At 42.3% G+C, this 17,039-nt stretch overlaps 2 protein-coding genes and 1 pseudogene across 6 annotated transcripts in view; 1 reads left to right on the forward strand and 2 right to left on the reverse strand.

The window, feature by feature from the left end:
• Positions 1-17,039, forward strand: part of LOC110987437 (uncharacterized) — a 64,594-nt gene that overhangs the window by 30,169 nt on the left and 17,386 nt on the right. For 4 of the 5 annotated variants that reach the window (XM_087137385.1, XM_087137388.1, XM_087137386.1 and 1 more), the window contains exon 1: positions 15,082-15,266. The exons of the other annotated variant lie outside the window; for it this stretch is intronic. The gene's annotated coding sequence lies outside the window, so the exon portion shown is untranslated. Of the gene's footprint in view, positions 1-15,081; positions 15,267-17,039 lie in introns of those variants that run through there. 5 annotated transcript variants of the gene reach the window in all.
• On the reverse strand, positions 1,901-12,278 carry LOC147799244 (uncharacterized). The gene is made up of 11 exons (XM_087137353.1): positions 11,756-12,278; positions 11,176-11,238; positions 10,297-10,538; positions 9,526-9,607; positions 8,935-9,135; positions 8,579-8,724; positions 8,071-8,245; positions 7,503-7,574; positions 7,148-7,249; positions 6,197-6,515; positions 1,901-5,811 (listed from the first exon to the last, which is right to left on the reverse strand). Exons 1-11 carry the CDS (start codon positions 12,236-12,238, stop codon positions 4,193-4,195), a joined length of 3,504 nt encoding a protein of 1,167 aa, XP_086993479.1. The 5' UTR covers positions 12,239-12,278; the 3' UTR covers positions 1,901-4,192.
• On the reverse strand, positions 12,287-14,536 carry LOC147799245 (uncharacterized; annotated as a pseudogene).

A 17,039-nucleotide genomic window follows, 5' to 3' on the forward strand; every position in this document is an offset into this window, starting at 1 on the left:
GATTTGCAACTGCGTAATGTTCGGTAGGTTTTGTACACAAAATATTGGGAGCCAAGGACGATGTTCAGTACAGCCGAATGTTCAGTATAGCAATGTTCAGTATAGCAACGTTTCACTCTATACAATGTACATTCAAGCATACATAAAATCGACGGCTCGTTCTACCGTCTTAGGAATCTCCTACAAACCGAGGCGTGGCCTTTGTATGCAAAATAGTAGTTTAATATGAATATTTACAATTAACCCTAGGATGCAAAGTAGGTTGCAAACAGGCCGTAGGAGCATTGGAGTGGGTTCATATCAATGGCGTCAGTCTATTTCTTCAGTTTTGTTATATGAAATCTATCACAGGCATACTTCATTGCTTCCTGTTCCAATGCATCGACTGCGGTCATTATCAACAGTGACAGTACTAGCACTTTAGCAGTACATTTCACATCGCATGGTATGTACATGTACATTACATCGTGTGGTATGGTACGGAAGTGTTATACAGGTCATGTATTGAAGGATATTGATCCATATTCATGACATACAATTAAATTCAATCATGTGATACTGCAGCCCGGGTTTTTCAAAAGAGAGCCACTAAAGCCTTATCTGTGGGGCTAGACTAGGGCCTACCATACCATAGCCCCACAAATAGGGCTGTAGTGCCTTGCTTTTACAATCTGTCTCTTATCTGTCACCACCACAGCCCTACTTCAAGGCATGTCTTAAATGCCTGAAATCCAAACTGCAGGATTGTCGCAAACTTTGAATCCTAATAATCTTCCTAAATAAGAATGACTTGCCAATTTTACTTACACCGGCCATTCTACCTCCATGCACCGGCGTATTTCTCAGAGTTTGGACTTTCATATACCAGCACCTAAAGCTTTCCAGAATCGTAAATTTTCTGATGTATGGCGCCTCGAAAAACCGGCCTGAACTGTTAAATGCCGACCACTGGCGGTGCCATTTGTTAACCGTACCAGTACATGGCCTAGTTCTCGGACACAACCTGACCTTAGTTTACCCATGGTTTACCACAGAAAAAAGCTTCTCAGACATGGCGTCATACTTCATATTCGTAGACACAGGATATCTAAAGTGAATTTTATCGATACAGCAGAAAGCCCTCCTAAAGAATTCATTTTAATGAAAGAAAAACTGAATTCTCAGCTCACGTTTTCCAGCATGTCTACTTGTCCCTCGCGCCGTTGCATTTCCTATCCAATATATAGCGCCCTCTACTGAAAAAATTAACAGCGCCCTCTACTGACATTTGATCCACGACCAAAACAAGCGCCCTCTTTTGAAAAAAGCAAGGGCGCCCTCTACTGACTGATAATGGTACAGCACAATGTCCTTGAATAATAGCGCCCTCTATTAAAGTTGTAAAGAAAGGTAACTTCTAAGAATAATAAAAAATCAGCAAATGTTTGTAACACTTTGGTCCGGTTCAGATTTGTTTTAAAACAGCGTATACCAGACTAAGGAACTGTAATCTTGTAAGTTGGACTCTTTTTAACATTTTCGAGCCCGAACAAGCTTGAAACCGCAGTCGGCAATGAAAAAAAATAAAACGCTCTGTTAATGCAATGGCGCCCTCTGCAGTTTTATAAAAATTTAGAATTGGTAGAATAGCGCCCTCTACAAAGTGCTCGACTTTACCATTATAATCAATAGCGCCCTCTACTGAATTTGCTCTGCCTTTTTTTCTTTTGACACAGAACTTTTTTTTTTAAATTGAAGGCATTTTTCCCCCAAAACAATTTAGAAAGCATTTGTAGCATAGAAAGCTCCGCATGCAGATTAAAGTTCTTGGCAAAAGTTTATTTTAATTATGGTGAATCAAGTAATTTTTGAAGGAAAGAGAAGGGATTGGGTTCACAGAATTGCCTCCGACTTCCTGTCATGCCATTGTCTTTTGAATCATTTTATTCAGTGACTGTCACCGGTTGTCTTTAAGTTCCACCCTTAAAGTTCCACAAAATGGAAAGTGATCTTATTAAAATACACGTTTTGTTTCAAGTTAATGGAACATTTCCACAAATCTAATTCATATTGAGTGTTTTACTGCAGTACAGGTACTCAATGGCTACATTCTCAGTCTACATATTACTATGTACAGCTATTATTAATTTAATGTCATTTCAACTTCTAATGGTGATAACATCACACCTATCATTTATGATTAAAAAGATCATTAACCTCAAAATATTATTTTTTCCTTGTTGATCTATCTTCAATAGAAAGTTAAAATATTAAGATCCATATCATTTGGTTGGCTAACTGACAATCTTTAAACATTTATCTTCAGTTCAGTGGAGAAAGTTTACAGAGAAATTATTTTAATTGCAGTAAAGGCAGCTCCAACAGGTTGAGTTGTTAATGCCACACACTTCCATTTGTTTCCTTTGTAATTTCTACTCATCACTGTCGGCAAAAACTTCTCTCTTGAAGGATAACATACTTTTGTAAATTAGTTTCATTACCAAATTCCCTGTAACTTCATTCATCTAATTACATGTAGACTGTTCTTTGGTACATTACATTTATTTTTGAAAGAAAAAAAAGCAAAATATTTCAATAAACACAATTACAAAGGAATAGGGACTCGGGAAGGAAACAGTAATTATCTCCAATGCCTCACAGAAAATCCTTGTGAATTACACATAACTAACATGTACAATCGAATTCAGGTGTGGAATTCACCATAGGAGGAATTATGTCATGTTAAAAAATAAGCAGATATTGGAATTCCTATTAACTGCGTGGTGATAAAGGACTGTTATAAATGTTCAGAGCCATTATTTTGGAACAAAAATTAAGTAATAAACATAAATGTTATATGAATGAAATAAACTTTTCTCCAACCAAAGTTTGTTTTGCAAAGACCTGCCATAAACATGTATACTGCCTTTTACTTAAATACCCTACGCCGATATTACACAAATAAGGAAATCATGAGAGCCTTTAAATAACAAGAACCAACTGAAAACAGAAACGTCACACAGCAAAACTTTCAAACATTATCCCTGCACAGTTATCACACTTAACAACTCACAGATATTGCATGGGGTACTCCATGTGTCAAAGGAAAAAATTCTCATCCCCAAAATCTCAAAAAATGTTATTCAGCACTCATCAAATAAAACACCAACCTGGAATCGGGCGGTATTCTTCAAAAATGAGACAAGACAAACAAGGTACGGTAAAGGTCACGTTCTTTGTCCGAGAAGTCTAAGAGAGATATGGAATTGAATCAATTAACCTCTTGTTTAAATTTTTTAAAAGTACATCACATTTAAGAGTCTTTTAAGTAAAAAAGTAAGTACAATGTCTGTGGACAGTATATAAGGTGACCAATATCTGTGGCATAAATTGACCAATGTCTGTGGACAGAACGTAAGGTGATCAATGTCTAGGGACAGTTCATAAGGTGACCAATGTCTGTGGATAGTACATAAGGTGACCAATGTCTGTGGACAGTACATAAACTGACCGATGTCTGTGGCCAGTACATAAATTGACCAATGTCTGTGGATAGTACATAAGGTGACCAATGTCTGTGGCCAGTACATAAGGTGACAAATGTCTGTGGCCTGTACATAAATTGACCAATGTCTGTGGACAGTACATAAAGGTGACAAATGTCTGTGGTCAGTACATAAATTGACCAATGTCTGTGGACAGTACATAAAGGTGACAAATGTCTGTGGCCAGTAAATAAATTGACCAATGTCTGTGGATAGTACATAAGGTGACCAATGTCTGTGGCCAGTACATAAATTGACCAATGTCTGTGGACAGTACATAAAGGTGACCAATGTCTGTGGCCAGTACATAAGGTGACCAGTTGGACGACTGTATCACAGCTTCTGGTGTTTTAAGTTCTTTCAGTCAATAAACAGTTTTCCATAACAACTTGGGATCAATGTTGACCTTGAACAACCTCAAAACTTCAATTAATGTTTTTATTTTCCCTCAATTTGCTGGCCATCCCACCTTTTGAGGGAGGGGATAGCCTGGGAAATTTCTTTTTGGACAGGTCGACATTACAACTCTTCAGCTTAATAACAATAATATACAAATAATGAATTTCAGAAGGACCCCATTTTTGCAATGTATTTGATAGGACAATGGCACTCTGTTGAGTGTTTTGACTGAATATCCGTCAAATAAGCTACATTACCCCAATCATTTATCAGATTCTTTCTACTAGTTCTATTTCTCCACAGTTTCCTTGGCCTGTTTCTTCTTCAACACCATCAATACAATTTGTCAGCCTCTCTGTGTCACACACAATATCCTCCTCTTGACTACATTCCTCGTTTGCAGCCTCACCTTTTGGTTGGCCTGTTTCCTTGGGCTCACCGACAGGCTCAGACACTTCAGTCTGGGGCTTAGGTAGGGGTTTGACTGAAATGTTGAAGAAGCTCTTCAGGGTTTTGGCGCCGGGCTTCTGTGCCGGAGGAAGGGCTGCAGATTCGTCTTGAGACTTTGCAGAAGAAGTTGATGATTTATCAAGATCGCTACTGTGAGCAGACGATGGTGATTCCACGTTTGTAGCTTTGGATTCTAGTTTGGTGATGATTTCAGGAGTGGACAATGGCTGTTTAATGGCTTGGCTAGACAGCATGGCCTTGATGTCATTGGGACTTGTCCGCGGCACTTTGATAACTTGACCCGTAGCAGCTTGGTTTATCTGGGACATTGACAGTCCGACTGCAGGTGAGATGGGTACCATCTCCACTTTGGGCAGCATGTTTAAGTAATGCATCTGGCTTGAGGATGGGATGGGGTTGAACATGTGGGCGGGAGATGCAGGTAGGGTGGTGGGCGGGGCCTGGACATGCTGCATGGGCACCGTCGCAGATAGCCTCTGCATGATTTCACAGGCGGACATGCCGTTGGCAGCTTGCAGCTGAAAGGGTAAGGCCACACCGCCAGGCTGGGGCATGGAAGGTTGTAGGTTGACACCTGTCGGCAAGTTAGATCCTGCTACGGCGAATCTCACTGGCATACTTCCCAGCAATCCATTTGCTGAAGTTATTCCAGATGAGTGCAGCATTTGTGTTGAAGATTTCAATACATTTAGGGGAGGCATGGGCTGGTGCACGCCTCCATGCAACAACTGGTTTTCCTGAACATTGGTCAGCAAACTTCCTTGTGTTGGTGTCAAGTAACCGCTGGGAGTCTGGGTTCCATACCCTGGCAGTGAGTGGCCAATGAGGGGGCTCTCCGCACGTTGTGCCTTGGGTGGCTTAGTAATGCTCTGCCACTGGCTAGGGATGGTCAGGTCCTGTAAGTTATACTTCTCCAGCAGATGCTGGTGAACGTACCAGCAGGTGCGAGGGAACACGGTCCGCCGCTCACGCACTGCGATTGCACCGATGGTGATCAACAGCTGGCGTTTGGAGATGGAGCATTCCACAGCGTCGCTGGTAGGGTTAGCTGGGGATGACTGGGTAACACTACTAATTTCAGGAGTCCATTCCTTGCTGCGGGGCGTGGAATCCTTGATGGGTGTCTCTACACCGTCCAGAGGCACAGTGACTGAGCTGGCATCATTCACAACAGATGTTTGCTGGACATTGTTACTTGTTACTCCGAGAAGAGGTGAATTGGTCCCTTGAGCTACGTCTGGAGAGCTCTTCACCGATTGGCCAGCTTCGGTTATCACAGAGGGCGTCTCTGGTCTCGGACTGGCATGACCAGGTCTCTTACTCAGCTCCTTTAGCCGCCAGTACTCTCGAAATTCCCGCTGTAGTGTCTTGATACCAGCAGTGTTGCCATGGACGAGGCGGATCAGGTCAGGCATAGCTAGGAGGAAAACATTAAGGAATGAGCAAACGACTCTGGAGATTAATGTCCGAAGATTGACACTTTCAATCAAAAATCACTGTCAGTTAAGTATTGTAAGTCCCTTCAAACAGTCACATATAAATGTGGATCGGATTTTGAAATGGAAGAAAATACTTGGCAAGAATTTAAAAAATGAAGAATCTTTTGGAGAACTCAGAACCATGCCTCAAGTGTTGAATCTGCACAAAGATGGAAGCACAGGAGAGACTTGAATATCAAGACTGTACTTTCAGGAACATAACTTGCTGTTAAAAAGGACTGAACTGACTTGCTGTTCTGAAGGGCTGTCTTAATCTTTAAGACAAAATACAATTATTTGAGAGGTCAAAGAATGGAAACTCACCTTCGGCCGGTACGGGTCTTTTCAGAGAGACACCTTCATTTCCTGACGCCTTGGGTTGTGCTGATGTCTTGGACGTCTCTTCCTTCGTGTGAGCCTCAGTGGATGCCTGAACCTCCTTCTTGGATCCGGTATCTATAGGAACGGTCGCCAAGGCGATGATCTTGTATGTATCCAGCGTTTTAGTGGTTGAAGGTGTGGAGTCATTACCCCAGACGCAGCCAATCAGGATGGGCTTGAGGACTCCCTGCTGCCGTTTGAGTTCTATCTCCCAGGACTTGGCCTTGGCAGCTCTTTTCTCTTTCCAGCTCTCAATTTCCTCCTGAGAATGATCAAACAATCCAACCTGTTTCAACAACTTACAATCTTTCGGTACAAGCACTCTGAGACTAGCGACCTCAGTTGGTCGTTTAAGCATGGGCCGTAATACATATGTTTATATGTAGGCCACAAACTTCACAGAGGCATCGGAAGCAATCACCTTGATGCCCCTGGTCTTTGCTTGGATGCCAACTGAAATGTCCCCATAGACAAGTTGATTTTCTAATGCAAGTGGCCCTTCAAGTGCAAGTTCCTGCTCATTATATAGCATATTACTTGACTCAGACTTGAACAAGTTTTCTGCCGGTGTTAGATTTGGAACTGTAACAACGAAACTGGTGACAAAATACACATACATTTGGGAAATGCATAGATTAACTTGAATGGTTTGTTTTAAGACAAGAAGTCACATCTAACTTTTCTTCAGTAACAGTGCTACTGTATTTAAATAAATCTTGGAGTTACGAGAACAATGATGTTAGATTCAACCTGACAGGATTTGGAGGTATTGATGGAAATAATCAGTGCTTGGGTATCAGTTGGCCGCATTACCGACAACTTGAATGCCACAATTCAATGAGAACTATCTAGCTGAAACAAAATTGCAATCAGAGACCCAGTGCCAGAACTGACCTCATCTTCGCATCCTTCATCTTCGGAAAGATAGCCGTGAGGTACAAAGAAGCCATCATCAGAATCCCCACCATCATCAACATCTTCGCCATCATCCTCTCCCTAGAAACAAAGAAGTCACAGAATAACAGGGAACAGGGAGAGCTTAAGAGTGCCATCTTGGCAAAAGTAGCCCCGCCCAACCCTCCACTCTCGAGGTTTGAATCCCTCCAGGGCTAGCTCTTGCCTGCTCTTCTGGAGGTCAAACAGAGGGACCAGAAACCAGTCTAGCTTTGCCCACACTACCAGGATACAGAGCGCCATCTTCAGCTCATGCACTGAGCCAATATCCATGATTTTTTTTTTCGGTTCTCACCTCTGAGTGTGACAAACTTTCACCGGGTTCCTCCCACTCCTCGTCACTGTCCACTTCGTAATCTAACATATCCTAGAATAAAATTGGGGACAAAACTTAAAAACAAAGGAACATTTACAGGAACAAAGAAACCATAATGCCAACAGCTGATGAGCAACAGATGTACATAACAAAAGGGGTTTTATCCTGCAACAAAAATAACCCGACACTGGGGAAGTGAAATCATTTTCTAATTACCACCACAATCTTACAACCAACTTCAAGCTCACTGGGCCACACACAGTCTTAGTAGCTGGCTCAAAATCTGGCTACATAATTTGACAAGCACTTTAGTTTGAAAGCAACAAATGTAAGGTCTGATGATTGACACTGCAGCTTGTTTTTTTTTTGGATTCTTGGCAAATGAAGTCATTTGCCCAAAGCATCTTCCTCAAATATAATTTTGAATTCTGATGTAGGGATTTTACCCATCAACTGCTGACTTTGTATTATATGCTCCTCCTAAAGAAAGCAGGTGTTTGCGGTCACAGCAAAAGGGGATAAGATGGTGTGAATGGTAAATTCTTACTTCGTCTTTCTTGAGGTAGTTGCGAGGGTTGATCATTTCACTTTTCTTTCTCCAAGTGCCGTAGTACGGTGGTCGGTAGTTCTCGTGGAATTGAAGCAGCTTACATTTCATTCTGGTGAGCTTCTTGGCTGGTTCAGCGGGCATCTCTGATACCACTATCACGTCCTGTGATTCACTGGAAATACACCAAAGAACGCACTCTGATCAAACAATCCTTAGAATATTGCATGGACATCACTCGCTTTCATGAGTTAGGCAATCAGCAGTTGAGAAACTTCACTTTGAGATATTTTTTCTGAGAAAGACTTATCAAGAGTCGTGGTCATCAACACTTTGATTTGCCAACATCAACCTCTGGTCGCTGACGGCTGTACTGATCTTGTTAGCCATTTTAGATGAGCTGGCAAGGGCTGGTTGGCCACACTGCTCATTTTCACAAGCCAGGACTGTAGGGGTTTCCACAGTACAAGAACGGTGTGCTAACAAGTCGAACATCATTGCAGCTCACCCATCCTGCTGTGAGGCCCCAACTGATGGCATCGCTGTCTGCCTATTGCTCTCTGTCTCTTCACTCGCACTGTGTGGAGTCCGTCCAGTCCTTCCTGCTACGTAGGTCTCTCGTTTCAATTCATCCAGATACAGCAAGTTGGAATTCTGCACAGAACAAAAATGCACAGAAGCAGGTCGGGAACAACGTAAAACACTCCACATCAAGCAAGCACGTCTGAAGCAGCAAAAGTGTTGCTTGAAGAAAAACAAAAACAGAAACTAAACAGAAAACAAAGGCTTTCAAAACTGGTCTCTTCTAGAAAACACTTGGCGCACTCCCTTCTCCCCCCTGTCTATAAGATGGCAGTGATGTACCTGATTTTGACGCGCAGCATCAAATTCCTCCAAGGCGGAGGGTGGTTTGCAGCAACGAAGCAGGGGAGCCAGGACCATGTCTTCCTTGACTTGAAAAGGAGCGAACCAACCGCAGGATTTCTCCTGGGGTTTCTTGGCTGGCACGGCTGCCTCCTTGAAGAAACTCTTGAACATATTCTTCTGCTTTGCCTGCTTCTCACGCTGTTGGATTAAAAATAGGATTTCAATTTGTACAACTCTTTTCTACGCACAACATTGAAACACGTTCCAGCTGAGAGCGACATGACATTGTTTTACACATCTGACATCTGTACAAAAATGTGCTTCAGAAAAATATTCTTTTATGCGGTACGAGGGACACGAAGCAGTCGCCAGCAAAAAAAATCACTTCAACGTTTTCATTTTAACACAAAAACCTTGAGAAACCTGCAGATGCTATGCAAATTCACCTGGGGAAATGGCGTAGTTTTTTGTTTCTAACAAGGTGTAGCTTTTAAAAAGTCTTAACAGTCCAAGATCAATTGTCGAGAAGAGAAACTATTTCAAACCAATGCTAAATGAGATCAGCGTTTTATTAAACTGGCACAAGACCTTTTCCTCCTCCAATTTTTGTTTTTCCTCTTCAACTCGTTGCCGTTCCTCAGTCTTCTTGCGTTTCTCTTCCATCTTAGCACTAGAGTATTAAACAAAACACACATTAATTCTGGGTTGTGACACTTCAGAATGATGCACACACTTAAGAATCGGTGTTCTGGTCTAGACCTCTTAAGACCACCACAAGACCTCCAGGTTTTAACTCCAGTCGCAAGCTATTCCAATGAACTCAACAAAATCATTTCTCTGTCACTGTTCAGCCTGTTTACTTGTCTTGTGACTGGCTGATTTGACTGGATCTTCTAACTGGTCTTGTATCTGGTCTTGACTACAACGCAGGTCATAATCTTCAAAGGTGGAAATCCATGAGATCCTTGTGTAGATGCCAGACACACGGCATTGAGAGCATCTATGTATCTGACTCATGAAGGTCTGAGGTAGCCCCATGTGACTATCTCTTCTGGGAAGGTGTGTGGTTCTGCCAAGAACGAGTTCATGCGTCCTCGCATGCAGAGTAGGATCTAACTAATTTGCATTTTTGTGTCCTCTCTAGAGACTGACAAACAACTGCTGGGGCCTTTCCGCTTAGCACAGAGAATGTAACACTGAGCAGAAACAGGTTACCAGCAAAAAATAAATGCAGTATGCACCATGTGACTGGCTCCCCGCTGACTTCTACTCGCCACAGAAATTTGGCCTAGTAATGCTTTCTGCCAAGCAGCTATGTAAGATGGGACTCATGTTTCTGCCTGTTTCTAACAAACTCACTCTATTATCTCCTGCTTCTTCTTTCGTTCCTCTTCCTTGGCCATCCTTTTATCTTCTTTCTCTTTCTCTTCTTGCTCCTTCTTCAGTTGCTTCTCTTTCTGCTTGACGTCTTTCTCCGCCTGCTTCTGCCTCCTGACTTCTTCTCGTTCCTGCTCCTTTTTTCGCTTCAGCTCCAGCTTCAGTCGTTTCCTCTCAGCCTCCTCTTCCTCCAACTTGCGTTTCTTCTCCATGCGCAGTCTCATCTGAATGCCAACACATTTTTTTCAATGCAGAGATAAATTGTCTACTTTTTTCAACCATTCCCAAGTTATCACGCACCTAGATAAGCTTGCTCCCATTCGGGAAAGTGCATTTGTCAAGAAAGGAATAGCATGTGTTCCTGATTGTAGCAACATTGAAATGTTCTTTTTGTGTTTCTACGTTTAAACTACTTTTATTTGAATGAGTACAACGCATACCATCAAATGCATAATTGACCCCACAAGTCCTCAATCCTCCAAAATCAATGGGGCAGTTTTGGAGGATTTTGGAGGATTGAGGCTGAATGGCAAACAAGGGTGGCTAATTGTGAAAGATGTATTTTGTCAGTCTTGGGTTAAACCTTGTATTGTTTTTGCTCAGCCATGTGTAAATTCAAGCCTCGATTATGCAAAAATGATATCATCCCTATGCCAGGATACCATTCACATTACCTCAACATAATGACAAAAATTGCTGGAAGATTGAGGCTGATGTGGCAATGCTCACCCTTCCAAGAAGTATATTCAAGAAATGATGCAGGATTTTGGAGGATTGAGGCTGAATGCATTTTTTGATAATTGGTGGATTTTGATGGATTGAGGATGATGCTCAGCAAAGAGGCCTTCAAGAATTTCATACCTTTTCTTCTCTAAGCTGTTCCTTTTCTTTCAATTTCTTTAAAGCTTTGGCAGACAGAGGAGTCTGTAAACAAGGGGGCAAAAAGGATCACCAAGTTAACACAGGGGAGATCAACCATAAACTTGCTACAACCATTTCACTTCTACTTCCTTCTGAATACAAGAGATTCTTTAAACCACAACCAATCATCCAATGGAATCCAACAACCAGAACAAAACATCTCTTTAACAGATCATACCAACAAAATCAAACACTCAGTGTGCACTGTTGGATTTCATGAGATCAAAGAGGTAAAGGGTGACATATACACAGATGCAAAATCATATTGAAATCGGAGGATTTGGGACTGTTAGGTATAGCCCTAACAGCCTAGGGCACTTTCAATAAACCAATGAAATGGTTAATTTCCATGCATTTGAAGTAATGGTGTGTGGACCTGGAGGTTCTGATTCTACCATATGGCATAATGACCAAGAATGAAACGTGACGGTGGTTTTGGACTGGAATAAAGGAGAATATCACAATGATCAATAATGAAGTGTATCCATGGTTTAGACTGATGGGGACATAAACAGCACACCTTTTTGAGGGCCTTTCCAACTCCTCCAGGCATCAAGGGACTTCCTTTAGGTGCTGGTCCACCAGTAGAGCTCTCTGCCTCACTTGATGCTTCAGATGACTTGATGGTTCTTCGTTCATTCTCGTCTTCGTCGTTATCCCCATCCTCTAAGTCAGCATCGTAGCTGAGCTTACCCGCAGCAATGGTGTCATTGTGAGAGGATGTCATGCTGACATCCAGCTCAGACCAGACTTCTTGTGTCTCTGCATCTTTATCCTCAGACGCTGTGTGGCTCTGAGATGCAGGGGGAGATGTCGTCTCACTTGAGGCTTCTGAACACCAGCTTTCCAGCTGGGAAGAGGCAACACCTGAGGTCTTGATCTCTGCAGAGGAGGTTTTGCCGTCTAACTTCTCATATGATTCCCCGATGTCATCGGATGTAACAGCTTTTGCCAGAGGTGAAGCCGGTGTCTGAATCTCAACTGCCAGTTGGCTACTTTCCATCGGGGCAGGTTCAGTATCTGCAGCAGTAACCTCTACAGACGAGGTTTTACCATTGCCGTCCTCGTCCAGTGATTCCTTGATGCCACTGGACAGATCTTCATCTTCATGGTCCAAGATATCAATGACATCGTCAGAGGTTGACACCTGGGGCTGCTGAGTTGTCTGAAGAAAGCTATCCAGAGACTTGGGTCTGGAGGACTGCGACCTCTTCGGAGTGGCAGAAGATGAGGTCTGCTTGCCAGATTCCGTGTCTTCATAGCTGGAAGTCACCTCTGGGTCCAAGTCGATCGTTTCTGCCCGCGAATTCTTGGGGGTCACCGGGGCCGCCGGCAGACACCTTCTTGGCAAAGAATTTTTTGGTGGGGTTCTCTGCTGGCTTCTTGGCACTTAACTTGACATCGCTACTCTTCAATTTAGTAGCCAGGGACTTATCGGTGCATGACAGCTCCGTTTCTTTGACGGCAGAGGATCAGTAACTGACGACTTGTCACACTGGGTTGGGGATGGGGATGAAATTGGAGTGAAGGGAAGTCGAGCTGTAGAAAAAAAGGGGAATGTAGTTCATACAAAATTCAAGAGTTTCTATGCAATAAACATGACATCTTATTACCTTGGCCCAGGAGCACCAGCTAGTATAGCTTACATGTATATTTAATAAGCAAACTTTTCTCAAAGGTACAACGGGAAAAGTATAGCTAAAATCATCCAAAAGAACATCTGTAGATCTGCAATGTACATGTAGGTCATCTGTGCCAAGTTTGTATGATAGGTTTCCCAGATGGCCGATTCAATTCGACAGCCAGATTTTCCCCGATGATCCCCACATGCCACCTGCGACAGCCTAGTCTAAACTTAAAACGGAAAGCACCTGAAGTGAAAAACCTTGCCACAAGACAGCTTCAGATCCCAAACTGTCAAACTTTGTGCAGGCTGCAAGAGGAAATACACAATATCCTTGGGGGGGGGGTTGACAAGCGCTTGATTCAAGCAACCTACTGCTCACAACAGCAAATCTTTAGTACATATTTAAGCAGAATGGAACAGTGCGTGACTGTCATAGTTGCTGGAATACAACTCAAGAAGTCTGTTGCTAAGCGGGTCTCCAGGATACGCCAGGTAGGTTCTTAATCAATATACTTCCTTCTCAGTTTAGAATTCGTGGAATACTGCACTATATCAATTGTTATGATTGTAACTCCCCCAAGCGAATATCCTGCACTGCTCCACAGTTTACTTCCAAATTACTCACCAGGGTTCTAGCCGTGGTGGGCGGCGCCGGGCGGCACGGCACGGTTCTGCAAATTTCCCCCCGGCACTCAGGGTTGAAATTGGCTGTGCCACCCACCACGGATTTTCCAAAAAATGAACTGAAATATTACTGAAAATTTAAATGTACCAATTGGATCGTATTTCAAGCATCAGAAAGCGTTAAGAACTGCGCTCACTATGCTTTATAATCCAAAAATTTACCCGGCACTAAAATGGTCCTAGCTAGAGCATTGTTACCCACATTAAACTTTCTGTAGAAAATCATTAATCGAGTTTTTCATATAAATGTACACAGTTACTTTCAAACGAATTGATGAGAATTTATAACAATTCAGAAAAAACCTTTGTGTTACAGCAAGGTACTTGTTAATTGCTAACTTCACGTAATTTCAATGGTACAGACAGAATGGAAGGATGCACTTTGGGGCATTCAAACAAACACAAGTTTGCTTTATAGACAAAAAGTTCTTTAGAAAGTAACTGAATGCCAGTTTGGGAATGCCTGTGGTGAGAAATGCGGTCAGTTTGTACATAAAGATGAGTTTTAGCTATAGGGGTAGCATACAACTTGAACGTGAAGCCAGGTGGCCACCCTAGCCGGGATATGAGTCACTTCTTTGTTAAATATCTCCACAGGAAATATGTGATTATCCATCAGATTACCCGCCGTCAATCTCTTTTTCAGTTTGTTGTTGGGATTCTCTGGGAATCGCATGTACTCAGTTGCGTTGTCAATGAACTTGTCAGCTGGACAGAATCTGAACAGTGGTTTTTCTCATCAGAAACTCAGTCTTGGTTGCGGGAGTGGTTGTGGAGGCCAAGCTGGCCTCGCAAGGAAGTCTCTCTGCTTACTCAGTTTTGCAAATGGCATCATGGTATCGTGAACTGCCCAAGGACTGTTCATTCCTTGCAATAAAATCCCGGCAATAATTTACCGGCGACGGTGCCAAGGCGATGTGACAATTCCCCTGTGGGGCGACGACCAGAATCCTTTGAACTGATGTGATGGTCATCATCAATGTAATTCATTTATGTCATAGATTGACTTTCAGAGACCAAATAAGGAAGGAAGGGGACATATAAGTGAGCAATTGGAAGTGTTGACATGTAGGAGCCTCTTCACTTTGAACCAAATAACCTTATACAATTTTTAATTGTCCTAATCCGTTTCTACTGGATTGAAGGAGACATCAGTTTGAAAATTAGTGAAGTATTTATACTCTGGATGTCCACTACCACAATGTCCATTTTATTGCTGATTCTAACTGGATTCGCTCAGCCTAGGTGGCGCTCTCATAATTTTGCCTAAGTTTGTGGCCTTGATACGGTTTTGCTCTATCACATTTGACTGATTTCCTTTATTAGACACATTTTTTTTCTCAAAATGATTTGACCTACATAGAAAATAGGTCTGGCCCCAAATAATAACCCAACAAAGTTGAGACCCCCATGACGAAATGCTACTCTAGTTGCGGTTACAGGAGCAGTAAACTGTCGAAGCCTAATTTCAAGAAAACGGGGACAAGGTTAGAAGTTTATCTCTATAGAGGGCGCTATTGTATTTTAGGGGAGAAATTTAAAGTACACTGTGGGCTCAGCGCAAGACTGTGAGTGTGACCTTCTAGTTCCATCTTTTGATTGAAGATTCTACGGAGATATTTTGAAAGCAACTCAGTAGAAGTTGTCGGTTGCTGGATGTTGTCAGAGAGGCGGAGTTTATCCAGAGAACTTCGCATTTTTGCCGGCCAAATGTTAACGGGTAGGTCCTAGGCCTGTGTTACAAAGTCCAATGCCCTTACGTACATGTTTATGATAACTACTAAACTAGTCTTATTGTAATCATGAACATGTAAGCCTACATGTACCTACTATACACGGTGTAGAACTTGCTGCAGCTGGTTTGGGCTTAGACCTACATCAGTACTTGATTTAGTTTGGAACTGAATATGGCAATAGAAACGTCAACACATTACAAAGAAAACACTCTCTCGTACCAGTTTTTGGGGGCTTGGGATTTGTAATTCGGCCAAGTCGTACTCAGAAATTAACTTTTTCGAACAAAAATTTAAATTTAGGCTAATAAAGATGGGCCTGGGCCTAGTTTTTGTGTCACTGGACCAACATTTGTTTCAATCGAGATATGAGTTTTGTTTACAAACCTTGCATTATGCATTGTTGACACCATGATTTCTCTACAGCAGAACCAGACACCTTTCTGTGCATTAACTGACCATTAGAGGTGACATCACTTCTGTGGCAGCTCGAGAAAAAAACATTACGGCAAAAAGTTTTGTCAGCCATCTAAAACTAATAGAAATAAAGCCTTTATCACTTTTCATGTGTGCATGCTCAGAAGATTTTACAGAGGAGAACAAATTCCCGACAACAACATTGCGTAACATTTGGCAAATAGATGCTTGCAGTTTTTGTTGTAGATAATTTGTTCACTTACTTAAGTGAGGGCACTAAAATCAACATGGCAACGGAATGGGAAATTGGCTTATTAGAATCATTATTAACCCTCCTTTGGTTTTACAGCACAAACATGCACAAGTGCCCACAGTCACTTGTGGATGTATTATCTACATGGAACTCAAACATGCATAGGTTCAATGTGTACACAGTTGGTTGCCAGCACAAAATGACCCAGGGTCTGTTATGCAGTCCTCTTCACTGCATTTGGTTTACTGCACAATTATGCACATGAAACAGTGAAGCACAGTTGTCGGGGCAGCATAAAAGTGCAATCTGATATTCCTGTGAGGGACAGTTAGTGCAGTGCACAACACGACACAGCTGTGCTTCTTTGGGGTGTTTACCAAATGACCCAAAGAGTGACTTCCGCATAGGAGGGTTAATGCTCAGAAATTTTTAACTGTATGAGCCATGTTTCTTCGTGGATTTCCCCACAGGTCACAAATCGAAATATTTGTCAGTGTTTCTTACATGCTCAATTTGTTTTTGAATACTTTACGGTGACTTTTATCTTGTGCCATTGGCTTAGTTTTATGAGTTTTAAGTAATAAACACACATACTCAGTGCATTAATTAATGACTGTATACGAAATCATAAATCATGGGCTTTGAAAATTTTGGGCAATCTGAGGATTTTTAGAAACAGGAGGAATATGGCCCAAGTTACATTTTTTAGCCAAGAATAATGATGATTTTAAACTCAACTGTATGGTGCATCTAGAGTCCGAAGATGTTGGGATCCTTAAGTGGGCCCTGAACTTCACGCCATAGGGCTCCATGCTCCCATGCCCTATCACCAATTCTCACTCTCAGCTCTTTCTCAAGGTTGGCGGCCCAAGGGACCTCTGTCGCCTGAAAACATACAGTTATGGTAGAATTGTATATTTAAGGTGGGCAGGAGGGGACCCGGGCAAGAGTTGATCAGCCTGGCTACAGCTTGACTGTACTTAGGTTGACCGACTCAAAGTGTGTGTCAACATATCAAATGAAAGTAACTCCCACCCGACCGATGTGAGGAACAATTCACTTTGGATTATGAAGTTGGGGTACAAAGGGA

This window comes from Acanthaster planci, linkage group LG05, assembly GCF_054643075.1.
Source record: "Acanthaster planci isolate LZ-2023a linkage group LG05, COTS_SCS, whole genome shotgun sequence".
Classification (NCBI taxonomy): Eukaryota; Metazoa; Echinodermata; class Asteroidea; order Valvatida; family Acanthasteridae; genus Acanthaster; species Acanthaster planci.

Coding starts and splice junctions, on each gene's coding strand:
- LOC147799244 (XM_087137353.1), bottom strand. CDS start 12,238: ATGGAAAGTAGCCAACTGGCAGTTGAGATTCAGACACCGGCTTCACCT. Junction 9,608..10,296: donor AAGAAGCAGGAGATAATAGA/GTGAGTTTGTTA, acceptor TTAATACTCTAG/TGCTAAGATGGAAGAGAAAC. Junction 9,136..9,525: donor AAAAATTGGAGGAGGAAAAG/GTCTTGTGCCAG, acceptor TTAATCCAACAG/CGTGAGAAGCAGGCAAAGCA.